Source organism: Dipodomys merriami, unplaced genomic scaffold (genome assembly GCF_024711535.1).
Source record: "Dipodomys merriami isolate MVZ:Mamm:240054 unplaced genomic scaffold, mDipMer1.0.p SCAF_1, whole genome shotgun sequence".
NCBI lineage: Eukaryota > Metazoa > Chordata > Mammalia > Rodentia > Heteromyidae > Dipodomys > Dipodomys merriami.
The window spans coordinates 140,674,937-140,690,943 of record NW_027202270.1 but is presented as its reverse complement, the minus strand read 5'-3'; the positions used below and the strand labels follow the sequence as shown (position 1 = coordinate 140,690,943).

Sequence of the window (16,007 nt, the reverse complement as noted above, 5' to 3'; positions counted from 1 at the left end):
GATCCTACAAGTACATTCTGATTACAAATAAATTAGCTCACAGTATTCTGCTCAGATGTAACGTGCCATGTTAATGTTTTTCTTAACTGTAGCTGATGAACAGATTATTTTCTGGCTTAATTCCAAGACTCCTTTTGTAGCTCTCCAAAGGAAATGAGACAACTAAATTCCCATAGAAGAAATGCATTCCTAGTGAAAGAAATGTGGGTTATTTTTCCTAATTCTCTGAGTCAGTATATTTAATAATAAAAATATAAATAAAAACGTCAAGCTCTAGGAAGGACTCTGTTAACTGGTACAGATCACTAAAAGGAAAAAAAAATCAAGATAAATACTTTGGAGCTGAGATATTTGGGTTTAAGTTTTCAGAAAGATTTTTCTAATCAACAAGTCCAAATTTATTCATAAGGAATCTCTGCTTTTAAAAAAAGCCAACATCTAGGACCTCTATAGCACATCAAAGACACAAATGGAGAAATTTTCTCAAAACAGGTTAAAAATTAAATGATAAGCATAGTAGCTTACTCCTGTAATCCTAGCTAACTGAAAATCAAAGATCTGGAGGATCATGGGTCAAGGTCAGCCTGGGCAAAAAGTTAGAAATACCCATCCCCACCAATTAAAAAGCTTGATGCGGTGGCACAGGTCTGCTCTTCCAGCTATGTGGGATGCATAAATAGGAGGATCACCGTCCAGATCTGCCACAGCACACACACAAGACCTTATTCTAAAAATAGCTAAAAGCAAAAGGGCTGGAGGCTTTTCTCAGTGATAAAATGTCTGCCTAGCAAGTGCAAGACCCTGAGTGCAAACACCCCTACTACCAGGAAAAATAATAATACTAAAGTACCATATAATTCTCATTTTGCTGTCAATTGAAATACAAAAAGACAATTTTATTCTCTGGTTGGGGGAAGAAGCAATGAGCCAGAGACACAGAAGATGACTCACTCCCACCTAGGTACTGAGAGTGCCAGTTTCCTTCTTTGGTAGGTACTACCAAAAAATCTTATCTCACTGGGCTGGTGCTCACACCTATTATCCAAGCTACTTAGAAGGCTGAGATCAGAAGATCACAGTTTGAAGCCAGCCCAGGAAGGAAAGTCCATGAGCTTCTTATCTCTAATTAATCACAGTAAAAGCCAGAAGTGGTGCTGTGGCTCAAGTGGTAGAGGCCAGCCTTGAGCAAAAGGAGCCCAGGGGCAGCACCCAGCTCCTAAGTTTAAGTCCCAGGACTGGCACACACACACACACAAAATCTTGTCTCTATAAAGTCATTTATTTAATTTTTTGGAATGTTTAACTGGTGGATCATTCCATAGAATGAAATCATCCTATCATCATCTCACGCAGAAGCTAAGATAATGAAGGCATCTGGTAACTCCTTTCCAAAATCTAGTCATTTCTATAGTGTAGAAAAGCTCAAATCTCATAGTTCATGCAAAAAAATCATAAAATGTTAGGTCATGTTCTAGAAAAACATAGATTCAAAATGCTTTCCAAGGTTTATGAAGGTGGGCTTTAATTAGTAAATGCTTTGTTATAATAGCTTTGCTCCAAGTACTGTAGAATGAACCAGAGAAAGTTAAAATCAGGTGAGGGTTGACTGCTGCATGATACCTGGTGTCAGCTGGATGCATCAGAGAGACTCCTCAATATCTGATCCATTACTACTTTTCCACAAGTCCAACTAATGTCACCTAACACCACCTACCAGTCTCCATGTTGCTCTCCAGGGTAGATGCAATTAAGCATCCCCATCTTTCCTCCCAACTGGGCTGGGAAATTTCAAGCTGGGACTGACTACCAACTAGAAGACAACCTCCCCTTTTCAGCGATAAATAGTGCTCAGGGCAGGGTGCTCAAATGCTATGAGGTTCCAGAAAGGACGACGAGCGAATGAGATCATGCAATGAACTAGAATTAAACACAGTGGACAATTAACTAATGGAGGAGTTTTGGAAAAGAGACTCTGTGTAAGTGAGCATTCCTAGGAAAGGCTTCATCAGCATGAACAGATAGAAGGGGAAAAAGATCATTCTATAAGGAAACATAACTCAATTAAAAATAACAATAACTGCAGGGCTTTTAATGTGTGATGCTTGTTCTGGTGACAGTAACTCTGGCTTGATTTAGGTAGAGGTCCAGACTGGGAGAAACAAGGCAGAAAGAATATAAAGATCTTCGCACATATCCAAAATAGAGAAAAGAGCTAACTACACTAAGAAATTTTCTGATCCTAGAACTGCTGGATTTTAGAAATCTATTTTATTGATTTCTTGCTTTAACATTTGAGATTTAGAGTTGGCTTTGTTTTCATTTTCTCAAAAGAAAACTTAAGGCAGAAGAAGAAATATATAGACATGGGCAGAGTGAATGGTTTCTACATTAATAATCTGAATTCTGCCCTTGACTCACTCTTAGAATGAGTGGATCACAAGAAAACTCAGTTCTGTCTGCCTGAAATTCTTGGTGAGATGTCCTAAAAATAGTTGTCAACAATCATTACATGTCAAGTTTCCAAAGACAAGTTTAGTACAACCACAAAATTATGCATGACATCAATTCTTTCCTCTCTCCAAACACTTTAATATGTCTTATGTTAAAGGAAAACAAAAAGTTAATCAAATTAATATCCAGTACTGATCATCAGATGTCTCAAGAACAAAAAAGTTCTGTGTAGGCTAGCACCTGATTTCCTTTGAGCCTGGTCAATTCTCTTTGAGTTCTGTTTCTCTTGAATCTGTGTTTGCAGTACCCATCTGCACACACAGTAAGAATGGACAGCTGGAAGACAGTCTATTCATTTTGTGTATTTACCCTATTTATAGCCTGCCCCATGCCAAAGAGGAGACTTGGGACTTCTAACAAAAATAGCTACAACACAATAGGAGGAAAATAAACAAATGGAAAACTCGTCAATAAGTACATTTAAAATCGACTAAAACCCTGAGTTTGTTGAATCTTGGGCCACAAGAGTATAGATTTTTCTCCCCTAGAAATTCACAGCTACTACCTATCCACAAGTGACCCATAGCTCAAATGGAAAGATCTAGAAAGAAATAATATCTTGGATTAGCATGTTCCTCTACAGTCCTAGTTTCCCTCATGTGTCCATCTTGAGGCAGGAGGAGACAGCAGCCATTAGTTCTGCTTTAGACTCTGACACCAGGATGTCTTGCTTTACATGAAAAAAAAAAGTCTGTGCCCAAGTCTTCCACTTCCCTTGTCTAGTAAAAATATGTCTGTTCTTTCCACAGAAAGAAATGAATGATGTTAAACACTAATTCATGAACCTATGAGGGTACCATTTCAGGACAGGAAGGACTGCCAGCATCAGGGTGGTGACTGCCTCCATCCCAGGTACAGGTGTCTGGGTTAAATCACATTTATGGGTCTATAATGTGATCACAGCCTTCCTGATAAAAATCAAAGGTAGAATGTTAACTAGGTCTTCTTTCGATCTGACTTATAAATAGCTGGAGTTTTCAACATCCCTAGCATAAAGGAAATGCAACATCAAAACAATTCTGAGATTCTATCTCACCCCAGTTAGATTGGCCAATATTGTGAATTCAAACAATAAATGTTGGCCAGGATGTAGGGAAAAAGGAACCTTACTGCATGGCTGGTAGGAATATAAACTAACACAACCACTCTGGGCAGCAGTCTGGAGGCTCCTCAAAAAGCTAAACATAGATCTTCCCTACAACCCAGCCATACCACTCACAAGCATCTACCCAGAACATCACAAGCCAGCATACTGTAAAGACACTTGCACATCCATGTTCATTGCTGCACTATTCACAATAGCCACATTGTGGAAACAGCCCAGATCCCCTACAATAGAGGAATAGATCCAAAAACTGAGGGACTTATATACCATGGTGTTTTACACAGCCATTAGAAAGAATACTATTATGTCATTCACAGGGAAATGAATGGACCTAGAACAAATCATGTTACCTGAGGTAAGCCAAGCTCAGAGAGACAAATGGAACATATTTTCTAGCTAGATCTAAAATACACCAGGACATGATAAGTTATACAGGACTCTAGACATTCACACACAGTAAGACCAAGGGAGGCACTCAGGGGAGAAACACAAGACACAATGCCTCTGTGCCTCAGAACATTTAAAATAATATTTATCTAAATGAATTCCAGGCAATGGAAGCAAGGGTTGTTTGTTTCTTCTGCTGTTGTTGGTAGAGATGGCATTACCTATTTTTACTTTTTGGATTTTTTTTTGTTTCTTGTATTTTTGTCCTGTTTGTTCATTTATCTGCCTTTGGGGGGGGGGCAAATGGTGGCACAGAAATGGGGGGAAAAAAGAACAAATGAAGCAGTAGTACTCACTAGACACTATGTAGAAAATGAACTATATAACTTGTGGGTAAGAATGGGAGAAGGAAACTGAAACGGATGACATTATCCAAGAAGAAATGTACTCGTTACCTAGCTTATGAAATGGTAATATACCTCTGCATCACCTTAATAATAATAATAATAACACTAATAACAATAATAAATTTTAAACTGGGCATTGGTGGCTTACATCTGTAATCCTAGCTACTCAAGAGGCTGAGATCTGAGGATTGCAGTTCAAAGCCAGCCCAGGCAGAAAAGTCTACAAGACTCTTATCTCCAATAAAGTACTCGGAAAAAGCCAGAAGTGATACTGTGTCTCAAGTGGCAGAGTACTATCCTTGAACAAAAGAAGCTCAGAGACAGGGCCTAGACCCAGAGTTCAAACCCCAGGACTGGAAAAAAAAGTTAAAGCTGGAGGTATTTTTCAGACATACTAATCTAATAAATACATAAATGACCATTAAGAGCAATGGAAGAGAGCCGGGCACTGGTGGCTCACGCCTGTAATCCTAGCTACTCAGGAGGCTGAGATCTGAGGATCGCAGTTCAAAGCCAGCCCGGGCAGGAGAGACCGTGAGACTCCTATCTCCAATAAACCACCAGAAAACCAGAAGTGGCACTGTAGCTCAAGCGGTAGAGCGCTCGCCTTGAGCTGAAGAGCTGAGGGACAGCGCCCAGGCCCAGAGTTCAAGCCCCACGACCGACCAAAAAAAAAAAAAAAAGAGCAATGGAAGAATTTACTTTGGAGAGTCCATTCATGATATACAGAATCACTTCCAAATTCTCCCACATGGACCAGAAACAATAAAATGTAGATCTGTTACGTATTCAAAAAAGGTTTTATTTAAAAAAAAAAAAAAAAAAAAAAACCTCTCTCCCCATCTTCCTACATAGACAGAACCTGCCTCCCCTTCCGCTCCTGATCCCACCCTATTGATAATCAGTAGATTCAGTCCAGGATAGTTTATACTATAGAGGTAGGATCCAGCTCTCCGTGTTTTGCTTTTTGTTTTTTTTTTTTGTTTTTTGATGATGTTGTTGTTGGGGCCACAGTGTCACTTGCAGCTTTTTCTGTGTATGTGGTACTGAGTAATCAAACCCAAGGCTTCATGCATGCTAGACGAGCACTCTACCACTAAGCCACATCCCAAGCCTTAGTGTTGTTTTGTTTTTAATAGCTACGTACAGCCAAGATTGAGTGCCACTGGCCTGGGAACTTGACTGAAAAGCTGCCAGTTCTCCTTGCACTATTACAATGGACTTAGGTTTCTTTCCTCCCTACTCCATACTGATTTTTGCTAATATTAGTCCTGGCCCTTCCTGAACAACATTTCTTCTCTGTCTCTCTGTCTCTTTCTGTGTCCCTCTCTGTGTCTCTCTCTGTCTCTCTCTCGCTCTGTCTCTCTCTCTCTCTCTGTCTCTCCTCTCTCTGTCTCTGTCTCTGTCTCTCTCTCTCTCTCTCTCTGTCTTGTCAGTCCTGGGGCTTGAACTTTGGGCCTAGGTGCTGTCCCTCAGCTCTTCAGCTCAAGGTGAGTGCCATTTCTGGTTTTCTGGTAGTTAACAGGAGATAAGAGTCTCATGGACTTTTCTTCCCCAGTCTGGCTTTGAACCAAGATCTTCAGATCTCAGCCTCCTGAACAGCTAGGATTATAGGCATGAGCCACTAGCACTCAGCTTCCCTCCCCCCCCACTTCCCCTTGGCTGGACCTGGGGCTTGAACTCAGAGCCTGAATGCCGTCATTGGGCCTCTCTGTGCTCAAGGCTAGTACTTTGCCACTTGTGTCACAGTGCCATTTCCAGCTTTTTCTGAGTAGTTTATTGGAGATAAAAGTCTCACCGACTGTCATTCCTAGTCTGGCTTAAAACCATGATCCTCAGATCTCAGCCTCCTGAGTAACTAGGATTATAATTGTGAGCCACTGGTGCCCAGTTTCTTCTCTCCTCTCTTTCTTTCTTTCTTTCCTTCTTTGCTGTTCTTTTATTGTGCTGGTCCTGGGGCTTAACCTCAAAGCCTGGCCCCTGTCTCTGAGTTTCTTTGGTTCAAGCGCTCTTCCACTTGAACCATGGCTCCACTTCTGGCTGGGGGGGGGGGGGGTGTTAACTGGAGATGAGTCTCATGAACTTTCCTGTGTGGGCTGGCTTAGAATCTCCATCTTCAGATTGACTCAGCCTCCTAAGTGGCTAAGATTACAGGTGTAAGGCAGCAGCACCCAGCCCTGAGCAACCTTTCAATCCATAGCTTACCATGTAAGCATCAAAATACACTGACCTTTGTTGCAATGAGGAGTTGTAGGAAATCTCACACTTCCCACCATCTTTTGGAAAACACGTTTTCCTCGCTGCCACAGCACATGTTGTACTATATTTAAGTGTTGAGTCTCAGCTACACGCTAAGTCTTAAATGAATAGGAAGGAAGATGTAAAGAAAGGGCATGCTGGTATGTTTGAAGGCTGAGTCGGGCTTCCTCACATTCCAGTACCCTGCTTCCTCCCTAGGCCACCAATCACACTTTGCTTACCGGTCATTCCACTTTCCTACCAACTCAATATACATTTGTCATTTGTTCCTCTTTTATCTTGCTCTCTTGTCCATAAACATTCCTAGACCACTAATTGAATGGTTATCATATTTTTTAAAGACGTCTGTAGAAAAAACATATTCTACCCCCATTTCAAAGTGACACACAGGCTTCTGGCAAGAGTGAAGGCAGCTATAATAATTCTTTTGGAAACCTTATCCTGCAAGAACATCAGTCAAACACTTAAGTAGCCTAAAAATGGTCTCTGTCTGAGGAAGAAGCAAAAATAAATAATGCCACCTTCAACCTCCCATCCAAAACTTACAAAGTCAAAACGTATTTAAAATAAAGAACACAGTTTAGAAAGATTTAACAGGACTTTTAGAGGATAAAAGAGACATGGATAAGTCTTTACTACAGAAGAAGAAAACAGAAAAAGCACAGGAATTATCTTATCAATCATCACACCTCCTCTGACTCTGACTCTCTCCCACCTCTCTCTTAAAACAACCTTTGTGAATATATTTTGTCCAGCAAGGTAATCCAAACTAACCTCCTCATCTCCATCTCAAGATCTTCAGTCACATCAGTGAAGTCCCTTTTGCCACATAACATTCATCAGGTTATAGACATTAGGAAGTGGACATCTGTGGGGAGCCATTCTTCTATTGACTATAAAAAATCTATCTCAAATAAGGGTTTGAGCTGAGAATATTCATTACTACTGAATTAAATAATACTATCTCAGAAATGGTTACAAATTTTGAGTCATGACAAGATATTCCTATCTTTTAGTGGGTTACTGAAATTCTAGACTCAGATACTACTCAAATACAACCCTCTTCCAGTGGGGAAAAGACCAGCTTGAAAGAATTGTTTCTTGTTTGAGTTTCCAGAAAAGTCACAGTGCTAAATACAGGTTGATTAAAATAATTTATAAGGAAAAGAAGTAAGCCAGGCACCAGTGGCTCACACCTGCGATCCTAGCTCCTCAGGAGGCTGAGATCTGAGGATCATGGTTCAAAGCCAGTCTGGGAAGAAAAGTCCCCATGAGAACCTTATCTCCAAATAACCACTCAAAAACTGGAAGTGACCCTGTGGCTCAAAGTGGTAGAGCTCTAGCCTTGAGCAAAAGACTTCAGAGACAGGGCCCAGGTCCTAAACTCAAACCCCACAACCAACAACAAAAAAAAAGGAAAAGAAGTAGCAGTAAAAACTAAGAGACACGGGGCTGGGAAGGTGGCTCAGTGGTAGAGCTCTTGCCTTGCATGCATGAGGCCCTGGGTTCAATTCCTCAGCACCACATAAGCAGGAAAAAAAAAAGCCAGAAGTGGCGCTGTGGCTCAAGTGGTAGAGCACTAGCCTTGAGCTGAAGAGCTGAGGGACAGCGCCCAGGCCCAGAGTTCAAGCCCCACGACCGGACCCAAAAAAAAAAAAAAAAAAAAAAACTAAGAGACACTGGGAAATAGTGAAGTATTATAGTAAAAAATATCTGATATGAAAACTCAGAACCTGAGGAAATAATTTTTAGAGGTGATAAAAAAATCACTACATTACTATCATTAATTCGCAGACTTAAGCTATGCATGAAGGCTGGAACCAGAAAGCAGAGGTAAGGACAACAGAGCTATCTGACCTGATCTGTATCCTAACACACCTTAAAACTGAACTGCTACTAGCCAAAAAATGGGAAAAACTTAAACGTCCAACCGGTCATTAGACAAGCAAAATGTGCTGTATCCACACACCCCGATACTACCCAGTCTAACACAAAACAAATTGCTGAACAAATATGCAATAGGATAGTTGATTGATTTTAGCATTGTGCTAAAGTGAAAGAAGGTGGATGCAAAAAAAATCATATATCATATGGTTTCATTCATTTTCTAGAAAATGCAAACTAATGTACAGTGCCCAAAGCAGATGAGTGATTGCTTCAGGCAAAGAGTTGAGGAAGGACTGCAAGGGTATGAAGGACAGCTGTCACTCACAATTACATGCTGAATTCCTGTGTCACAGCAAAGTCCCAGACCAGCATTCAAATTTTTTATGAAATATAACCAAAAAACTGGAAGAGGATTCTTGCATCTAATGTCTGTCACAATTAACCACCAGAAAACTGGAAGTGGTGCTGTGGCTCAAGGGGTAAACTCACAACACACACACACACACACACACACACACACACACACACACACACACACACACACACACACACACACACACACACACACACACACACACACACACACACACACACACACACACACACACACACACACACACACTCTCTCTCTCTCTCTCTCTCTCTCTCTCTCTCTCTAAGGGAATTTTCAAGAAGGAACTTCTCTGAAGATCAGGATCACTTCACCTTACTTCACCTCAGGTCAAGAGAGTGGGAATGGGTCTTTCATTTATTAGCTTAATAGTGTCCACAGGAAAGGGAAAGCCTGTATCCTTGGTCTCTCATAAGAGGCAGGGGCCAAGCACAAGCAGAGAAAGCCTAAGGCTGTCTGGACACTCAAAAGGTGAACAGAGCTAGTGTTTACAATAAGCAGAAAAAATGGTGGGCTTGCTGGAAAGCTCAGCTAATAACAGGGCAGGAACTTTCTCTAGGAAACAAATTCTGAAAGGACAGAAGATGACAAATCACATTCGTTTCCTGACTCAGGTCCATGGTACTGCTTATTCAGCATCCTGGTTATATACATCTCCTATTTGGAAGTTTTCCTAAAGCTGTCTTTCTTCCAGCTGGGAAGGAAAACTGGAATTCCTTCCAAACTTCAGATAGTCATGTTCATCATGAGTCTCCTATTTAAGAGCATAATACAAACTTATTTTTTTCTTTTCTTTTTTTTTTTTTTGGTCGGTCATGGGGCCTGAACTCTGGGCCTGGACTCTGTCCCTGAACTTTTCAGCTCAGGGCCACAGTGCCACTTCGGGCCTTTTCTGCTTATGTGGTTCTGAGGAATCGAACCCAGGACCTCATTCATGCAAGGCAAGCACACTGCCACTGAGCCACCTTCCCAACCCAATACAAACTTCTTGAACAAACAGCTGATTTTTTCCCCCAAATGAACACCCATAAAAATAGAAAGATCATTTTGCCCATGATAAATGTCAAAGAAAGGAAGCTCTCACCATACTAAAATAGGAAGAGGACAGGGAGGACGGAAAGAAAAATACTCATGGGTCTTACCCAGGCCTTGATTCTGTTGTTCCCATTCAATGGCGTCTGGCACCTGGTAGGTGGCTGCCTCCAGTGCGTCTATGTTTTCCTGCTCTAGGCCAGGATCCTGGGATGTGATGCCAGGGGGAGTGAACCCTGGCAATTCGGTGTCCCCATCAAAGCTGTCATCTAAGGAGTCTGCATCTTTATCTTCCTCATCTTCTTCCTCATCTTCCTCTTCATCTTCATCTTCTTCGTCTTCTTCATCCTCATCTTCTTCTCCCTCTGGACAAAAAAAGTCAATTGGAAACATAAAAACATGCTGTAAGTGTAGACTCCAACAAATGAATCTTTTTTTAAAATGTAACACATATAAAAATATATGTATATATATATTTATATATGTATTTGTGTTTGACCTTTTAAAGCCAATTTTATAGCCAATGTGGATGATGTGAAATTTTTTTAAATCATGTATCATGTTTACTGGGAGTTCACATGCAGATACTCAGAATTGTTATTATGGTAACTTATTTTTTACAAGATTAAAAAACAGCCCTGTTTCTGTTTCCTAGTGGTCATGAAAATTTATCTGTTTAGAGACTACACTGAAATATCAGCAGAACTTTAAAAGGAGCTGTTCCCACCCCCTGGGCTCACTTTCTACTCCTCCACCTCTGTGAGCAGAACTCAACACAATATTACGTGAGAGATGCCCACATCCATTCGTGAGTCCTGTCTTCCCTGTGGAGGAAAAATAACCAAGAAACTGGAAGCAATCACATCCCCATTCTCAATCCACCTCTAATGGGAGCTGGAAAGTAGGCAGTCTTAAAGTAACAATGTGGAGAAGATCACCAACACTCTCAGAAGAGTCAGCTTGCACAACTGTTCCTTCTCAGTGATTCTGGTGGAGTAGAAGTTAGAAAAATAAGGTTCCTAATGTTTTTGTTTAGAAATTTTGCTTAGAAAAAAACAAAATTTAATTTTTGTGGTATTTGAACACCAAATAAGCCTGTGGCCAGTAAGTTAATACACACACACACACACACACACACACACACACACAAACACAAGCATATATAAAGATGGCACAGAAAAAGAAAAACTGAACCTCTAAAAAGAAATCATTATTCTTAGTTTAGCATGATGAACATGGATATCCTTTATATCGACATCCAGTGACAATGCTGAAAGACCTGAAGTTGCATTTTGTCCCTTTAAATCCTGGAAGGGAAGATAAGAGGATTTAGCTGAGCTTTTCCTTGCAGCCATGTCACCTGGAATGCAAAGTGCATCCTCAGGACTGACACATCTTCTTCTCAGGTTGAGTTTGACACTGGCTGACCCATACTATCAGATTGTAACAGGGCCACACACAAGATTCAAAAGGACAGGAAGGACAGTTTCTGAGTCACCCTCTGACCTAAGAGGCAGAATCCTCCCACCTATCTGTGCTATGTCCACTCCCAAATGTGTGGCACAAGTTTCATGCATACCCTTCTCACTCTTGTGGAACCAGCACCCTCTTACACGCTCAGGGGTCCCACTGAGTTCAGGATGCACAACCAAGATTGTACATCAATCAAGGTTCCTTGCCATGGGGCTAGTGTATTCTTCCATAGCATCCTTACCAAGATCAAGATCCTGTCAAGAATTCTGATACCCAATAGATGTCATCCACAACTGTAACTGAGGTGTTAGAACAGAAAGACAGCTCAGTATTCAATGGAGAATAGGACATGACCTAATTGATATTGCTATGCTCAAAGTGAATTGAAAGTTAAAAATGAAAACTGTAAACCATTCATCAGCAATGTCAGGTAATGGTACCCCATAGCTAAGAGATGCTTAGTGATATCAAGTGGCAATTCGAATAGAGAAATGTCCTATTACAAGTGGCAAGGAGGGGAAAATGTGTCTAGACAGCATCCTCACTAAGCCAATTTCATGTGTCTGGCCTCTCCGTCAGAATCTCTTAACAGCTGCTTCATAACCCACAACAATCTTTTGCACTTACATAGAACTTTTCTTCTGGAGAACTCAAAAGCTTTGCAGGCACTGCCCTCCAAATACGTATCATTACCTAAACAAGGGCCAAGTTTATAAATCCTATTTTATTTACAGGCTACTTTAGCTAGTCAAAATGCTAACCTTAGGTATTCAGATAATACAATAGCCAAGCTTTTAAGGAGTTTGTTCACACCTAGAATTTTTGCTTCTCTAGGTCTAAGTTTGTTTTCTTTATTGCAAACATTTCTGCCTTAGGTTACCAAATCTTAAGAGTTTTCATTTTGCCCCAGATTACGTTGTTACGAAGTCCATTTCATAGTCATTTCATAGACAGTCCTCACCAAGTTTTTCAAACTGTCTTTTTATTACAGCTTAGACATTTTTAGTTCTCCAGAAAACAGCCAAGTCACTAGCATTTCCAGGCTTGTAGCTAAGGCATCGCCAGAGAAGAAACCTGTGGGCTGAGACTCTGTCATGCTAACACTGGGAGTCAGAAGAAACAGAAATAGCATTGGGGACCCGCATCACCCTGCCTTTTTGGAAAAGCAGTGATTAATCTGAATCCTTATCTTTTGAATCTGAATCCTCATCTTTTGCGTATTTGCCGATTCGTGTTAAGTCAAATCTTTCTTTTCGGTGGCCTTTTTTTTCTCCCCTTTTTACAGTTTAACACCAAATGAATACATGTGGAAAGTGAAAGGATGTATGGAAAAAATTGTGCAGCTTCCTAGGGCTGGCCTGAGCCAGTTCCTCCCTGAGGGGTGTGGCTCTGTCTCAGGCCAGGCATCTTTCTAAAAGGGAAATGTTCACTGGTGCTTGGGAACCTCTCTGCTGACAGGATTTTTTTTTTAATATGGCAGCTAGACATAAGCCACTGATGCCCAGGTTTATAGGGAAACTTTCTAAGAGTAAATAACAGCTGAGAAATACGAAGTATACGAATGTATAATTTTATAGGATTCCACTTAGTTATAGTCAGTTTGTCTGAATTAAGGAGAAAAAGGAGATTAAAATGAGAAGAAAAATGTAGAATCAATCAACCAGGTTGGGGTTTTTTGTTGTTGTTGTTGTTAACTATCCAATTATGTGCAAAACAGAAAAGCTAGGAAATATCCTGAGGCTATGAAGTGATTTTCCAGTAGATGGCTCTCCAGGACCAGAAACTGTTGAGCAAGCTAAAGCTTTGGAAGTAACCACCATAAAATTCCCAGTGTGGTTCCCAGTGCAAAGCTGACTTAGAACTTACAGAATTTCTAAAAATTAAACTGGCCCTGACCATGTGATGTATTACACCTTATTGTGTAACATCCCATAAAGCTTATTAACATCAGTGTTAATACCATATTTATACTTATTAAACTTCATAATATAATAAACACCATCACTGTTCTTGAGACCTAGATGGTAACCAATATTGCTACATGTATCTGCATTTTCTTCTTATTTTAACCTCCTTTTTCTCCTTAATTTAGACAAACTTACTATAAATAAGCTGAATCATTTAAATTATACATCTGTTACATTTTGTATTTCTCAGCTGCTACTTACTCTTAGAAAGTTCCCCTACAGACCTGGGAATCAGCGGCTCAGGCCTCACTGCTCAAGAGGCTGGGATGTAAGATTATGGTTCAAAAGCCAGCCAGGGAAGGAAAAGTCTATGTTTTATTCTGACTGCTTCTGGTCTCATCTGTGTATTAACATATATTTCAGCCAAGTTGTAGTCATTCTGCTACATTAGATCCCTTCCGAATCGTCTGTCCAATTATCATGCTTTCCAAAAGCCTCTGTATTATCTACATTTGAGGTGCATCCAGCAAATTGAGTAAGAGCTTTAATTTGCTTTTCAAATTCCATTCTCAAATTCTCCAATATCAAGAACTCCCAAATGCTTCTGTAACCTGGGACACATTTTAAAACTAAAAATCCCAAGTGACAGTGTTTACTAAGCATTGACATCTTTAAGCACTTCTGTTAATTTCTTCAGTTCTCTCTCTTTTTTTTAATGCATCAGCATGTTTTAGATTCCCATATGGACCCATTTTATCCTCTTGAAAACCTTTTTTCTTACTGTTATTGTAAAGGTGATGTACAGAGGGGTTACAGTGACATTAGGCAGGTAATAAGTACATTTCTTTTTGAACAATGTCATCTTTTCCTTTGTTTTCTCCCTGTTTTTCCTCCCGACCCCCTTTTGAAAACTTTTACTCCATTTCAAACTTCCCTTTAATTGTATAAGAGTAAATACAATGACTGTAAGTGCCCTCCAATCTAGCCTTAACAATACTTAAAGCTACATTAATGAGAAAATGAAAAGGCTTGAGGCAAGATAACCAGCCACTTCAAACACCAGCTGCAAAACATTTTAGACTCAATCCATGTTTCAAATAGATGTTTAAAGATATTCTTATTTCATTTTGTACTTCTTAACATTTGAGGACTTTGCTCTTGATAATGGTATCTCCTTTATCTGGTTAGCCAGCTAAAGAGACAAGTGAATTACATTCACATTCACCATGGCCTAATCCCTTTTCAGACCTAACCCCACATAAATGGCCTGTTCTCCATTACCTTCTATAAATTCTGCCCCAAATTAAATTGAGTTTCCCTGATAAAGCCCTATAGCAAGTGTAAGTTCTATAGTCTAACTCCTTTTCATTAAACAACTGCTTTTGAATTAGATAACAGCTTTCCTCTGAGAACTAAGACTAAAGTGATACTATTTATTTCTCAAGGCTGATATTCAGAAAACACAGAAGCTATATTAATAGTGTATCTATAAATTCTGAGCCATCTGGAATAAAACTTTTTTCAATACTTTAGTAATCCTAGAGGATTATTAGCAATAATGAAATATACATAACTTGTATATAAAAATCCACATACAGTCAACTGATAGATTAGTTAGGTTGATTATTCACTTTGCAAAAATATGTATAAAGTCAGGCGCCTATAATCCTAGCTACTCAGAGACTAAGATCTGAAGATTATGGTTCAAAGGCAACCCAGGTAGGAAAGTCCATGAGACTCTTCAACTAACCACCAAAAAGCCATTAGTGGATTTGTGGCTCAAGCAGGATAGTATCAGTCTTGAGCAAAAACAGTTCAGGGCAATGACCAGCCATTGAGTTCAAGCCCTAGAACCAGCTTTTTTTTTTAATCTGTTATGGGGCTTGAACGCTGGGCCTGGGCACTATCCCTTAGCTCTTCAGCTCAAGGCTAGTGCACTACCACTTAAGCCACAGCGCCACTTCCAGTTTTCCAGTAGTTAATTGGAGATAAGAGTCTCATGGACTTTCCTGCCCAGGCTGGCTTTGAACCATGATCCTTAGATTTCAAGCTTCTGAGTAGCTAGAATTACAGGTGTGAATCATGGCACACCGCTAGCATTTTTTTTTTTCGGGTCCGGTCATGGGGCCCGAACTCTGGGCCTGGGCACTGTCCCTCAGCTTTTCAGCTCAAGGCTAGTGCTCTACCACTTGAGCCACTGCGCCACTTCCGGCTTTTTTTTCTTTTTGCTTATGTGGTGCTGGGGAATCGAACCCAGGGCCTCATGCGTGCAAGGGAAGTGCTCTACCACTGAGCCACCTTCCCAGCCCATCTGTGAGACTCTTATCTCCAATAAACCACTCAGAAAACCTGAAGTGGCACTGTGGCTCAAGGGGTAGTGCACTAGCCTTAAGCTGAAGGAACAATGCCTAGGCCCAGAGTTCAAGCCCAACAACCAACCAAAGGGGGGAAAAAAAAAAAAAAACTTGACTCAATACATGTTAACTGAAAAAAATTATGCTATCTTCCTCTTTGATAGTTTTATAGAGCTTGAATATAAGTATTACTTTGTTTATATATAAACATATATATACAAACATTGTGTAGGTGTCTGTGCATGTTTCAAGTGAGTATTTGAATTTTCTAATGAAAATGCATTTACATGCTTT

The 16,007-nt window shown here is 40.2% G+C and overlaps 1 protein-coding gene across 3 annotated transcripts in view; it reads right to left on the bottom strand.

Annotated features, from left to right (window-relative positions):
• Positions 1-16,007, bottom strand: part of Armh4 (armadillo like helical domain containing 4) — a 119,437-nt gene that overhangs the window by 68,789 nt on the left and 34,641 nt on the right. For all 3 annotated transcript variants that reach the window (XM_070032758.1, XM_070032741.1, XM_070032749.1), the window contains exon 5: positions 10,090-10,344. In XM_070032758.1, the coding sequence (XP_069888859.1) occupies positions 10,090-10,344 (255 nt within the window). The remainder of the gene's footprint in view (positions 1-10,089; positions 10,345-16,007) is intronic.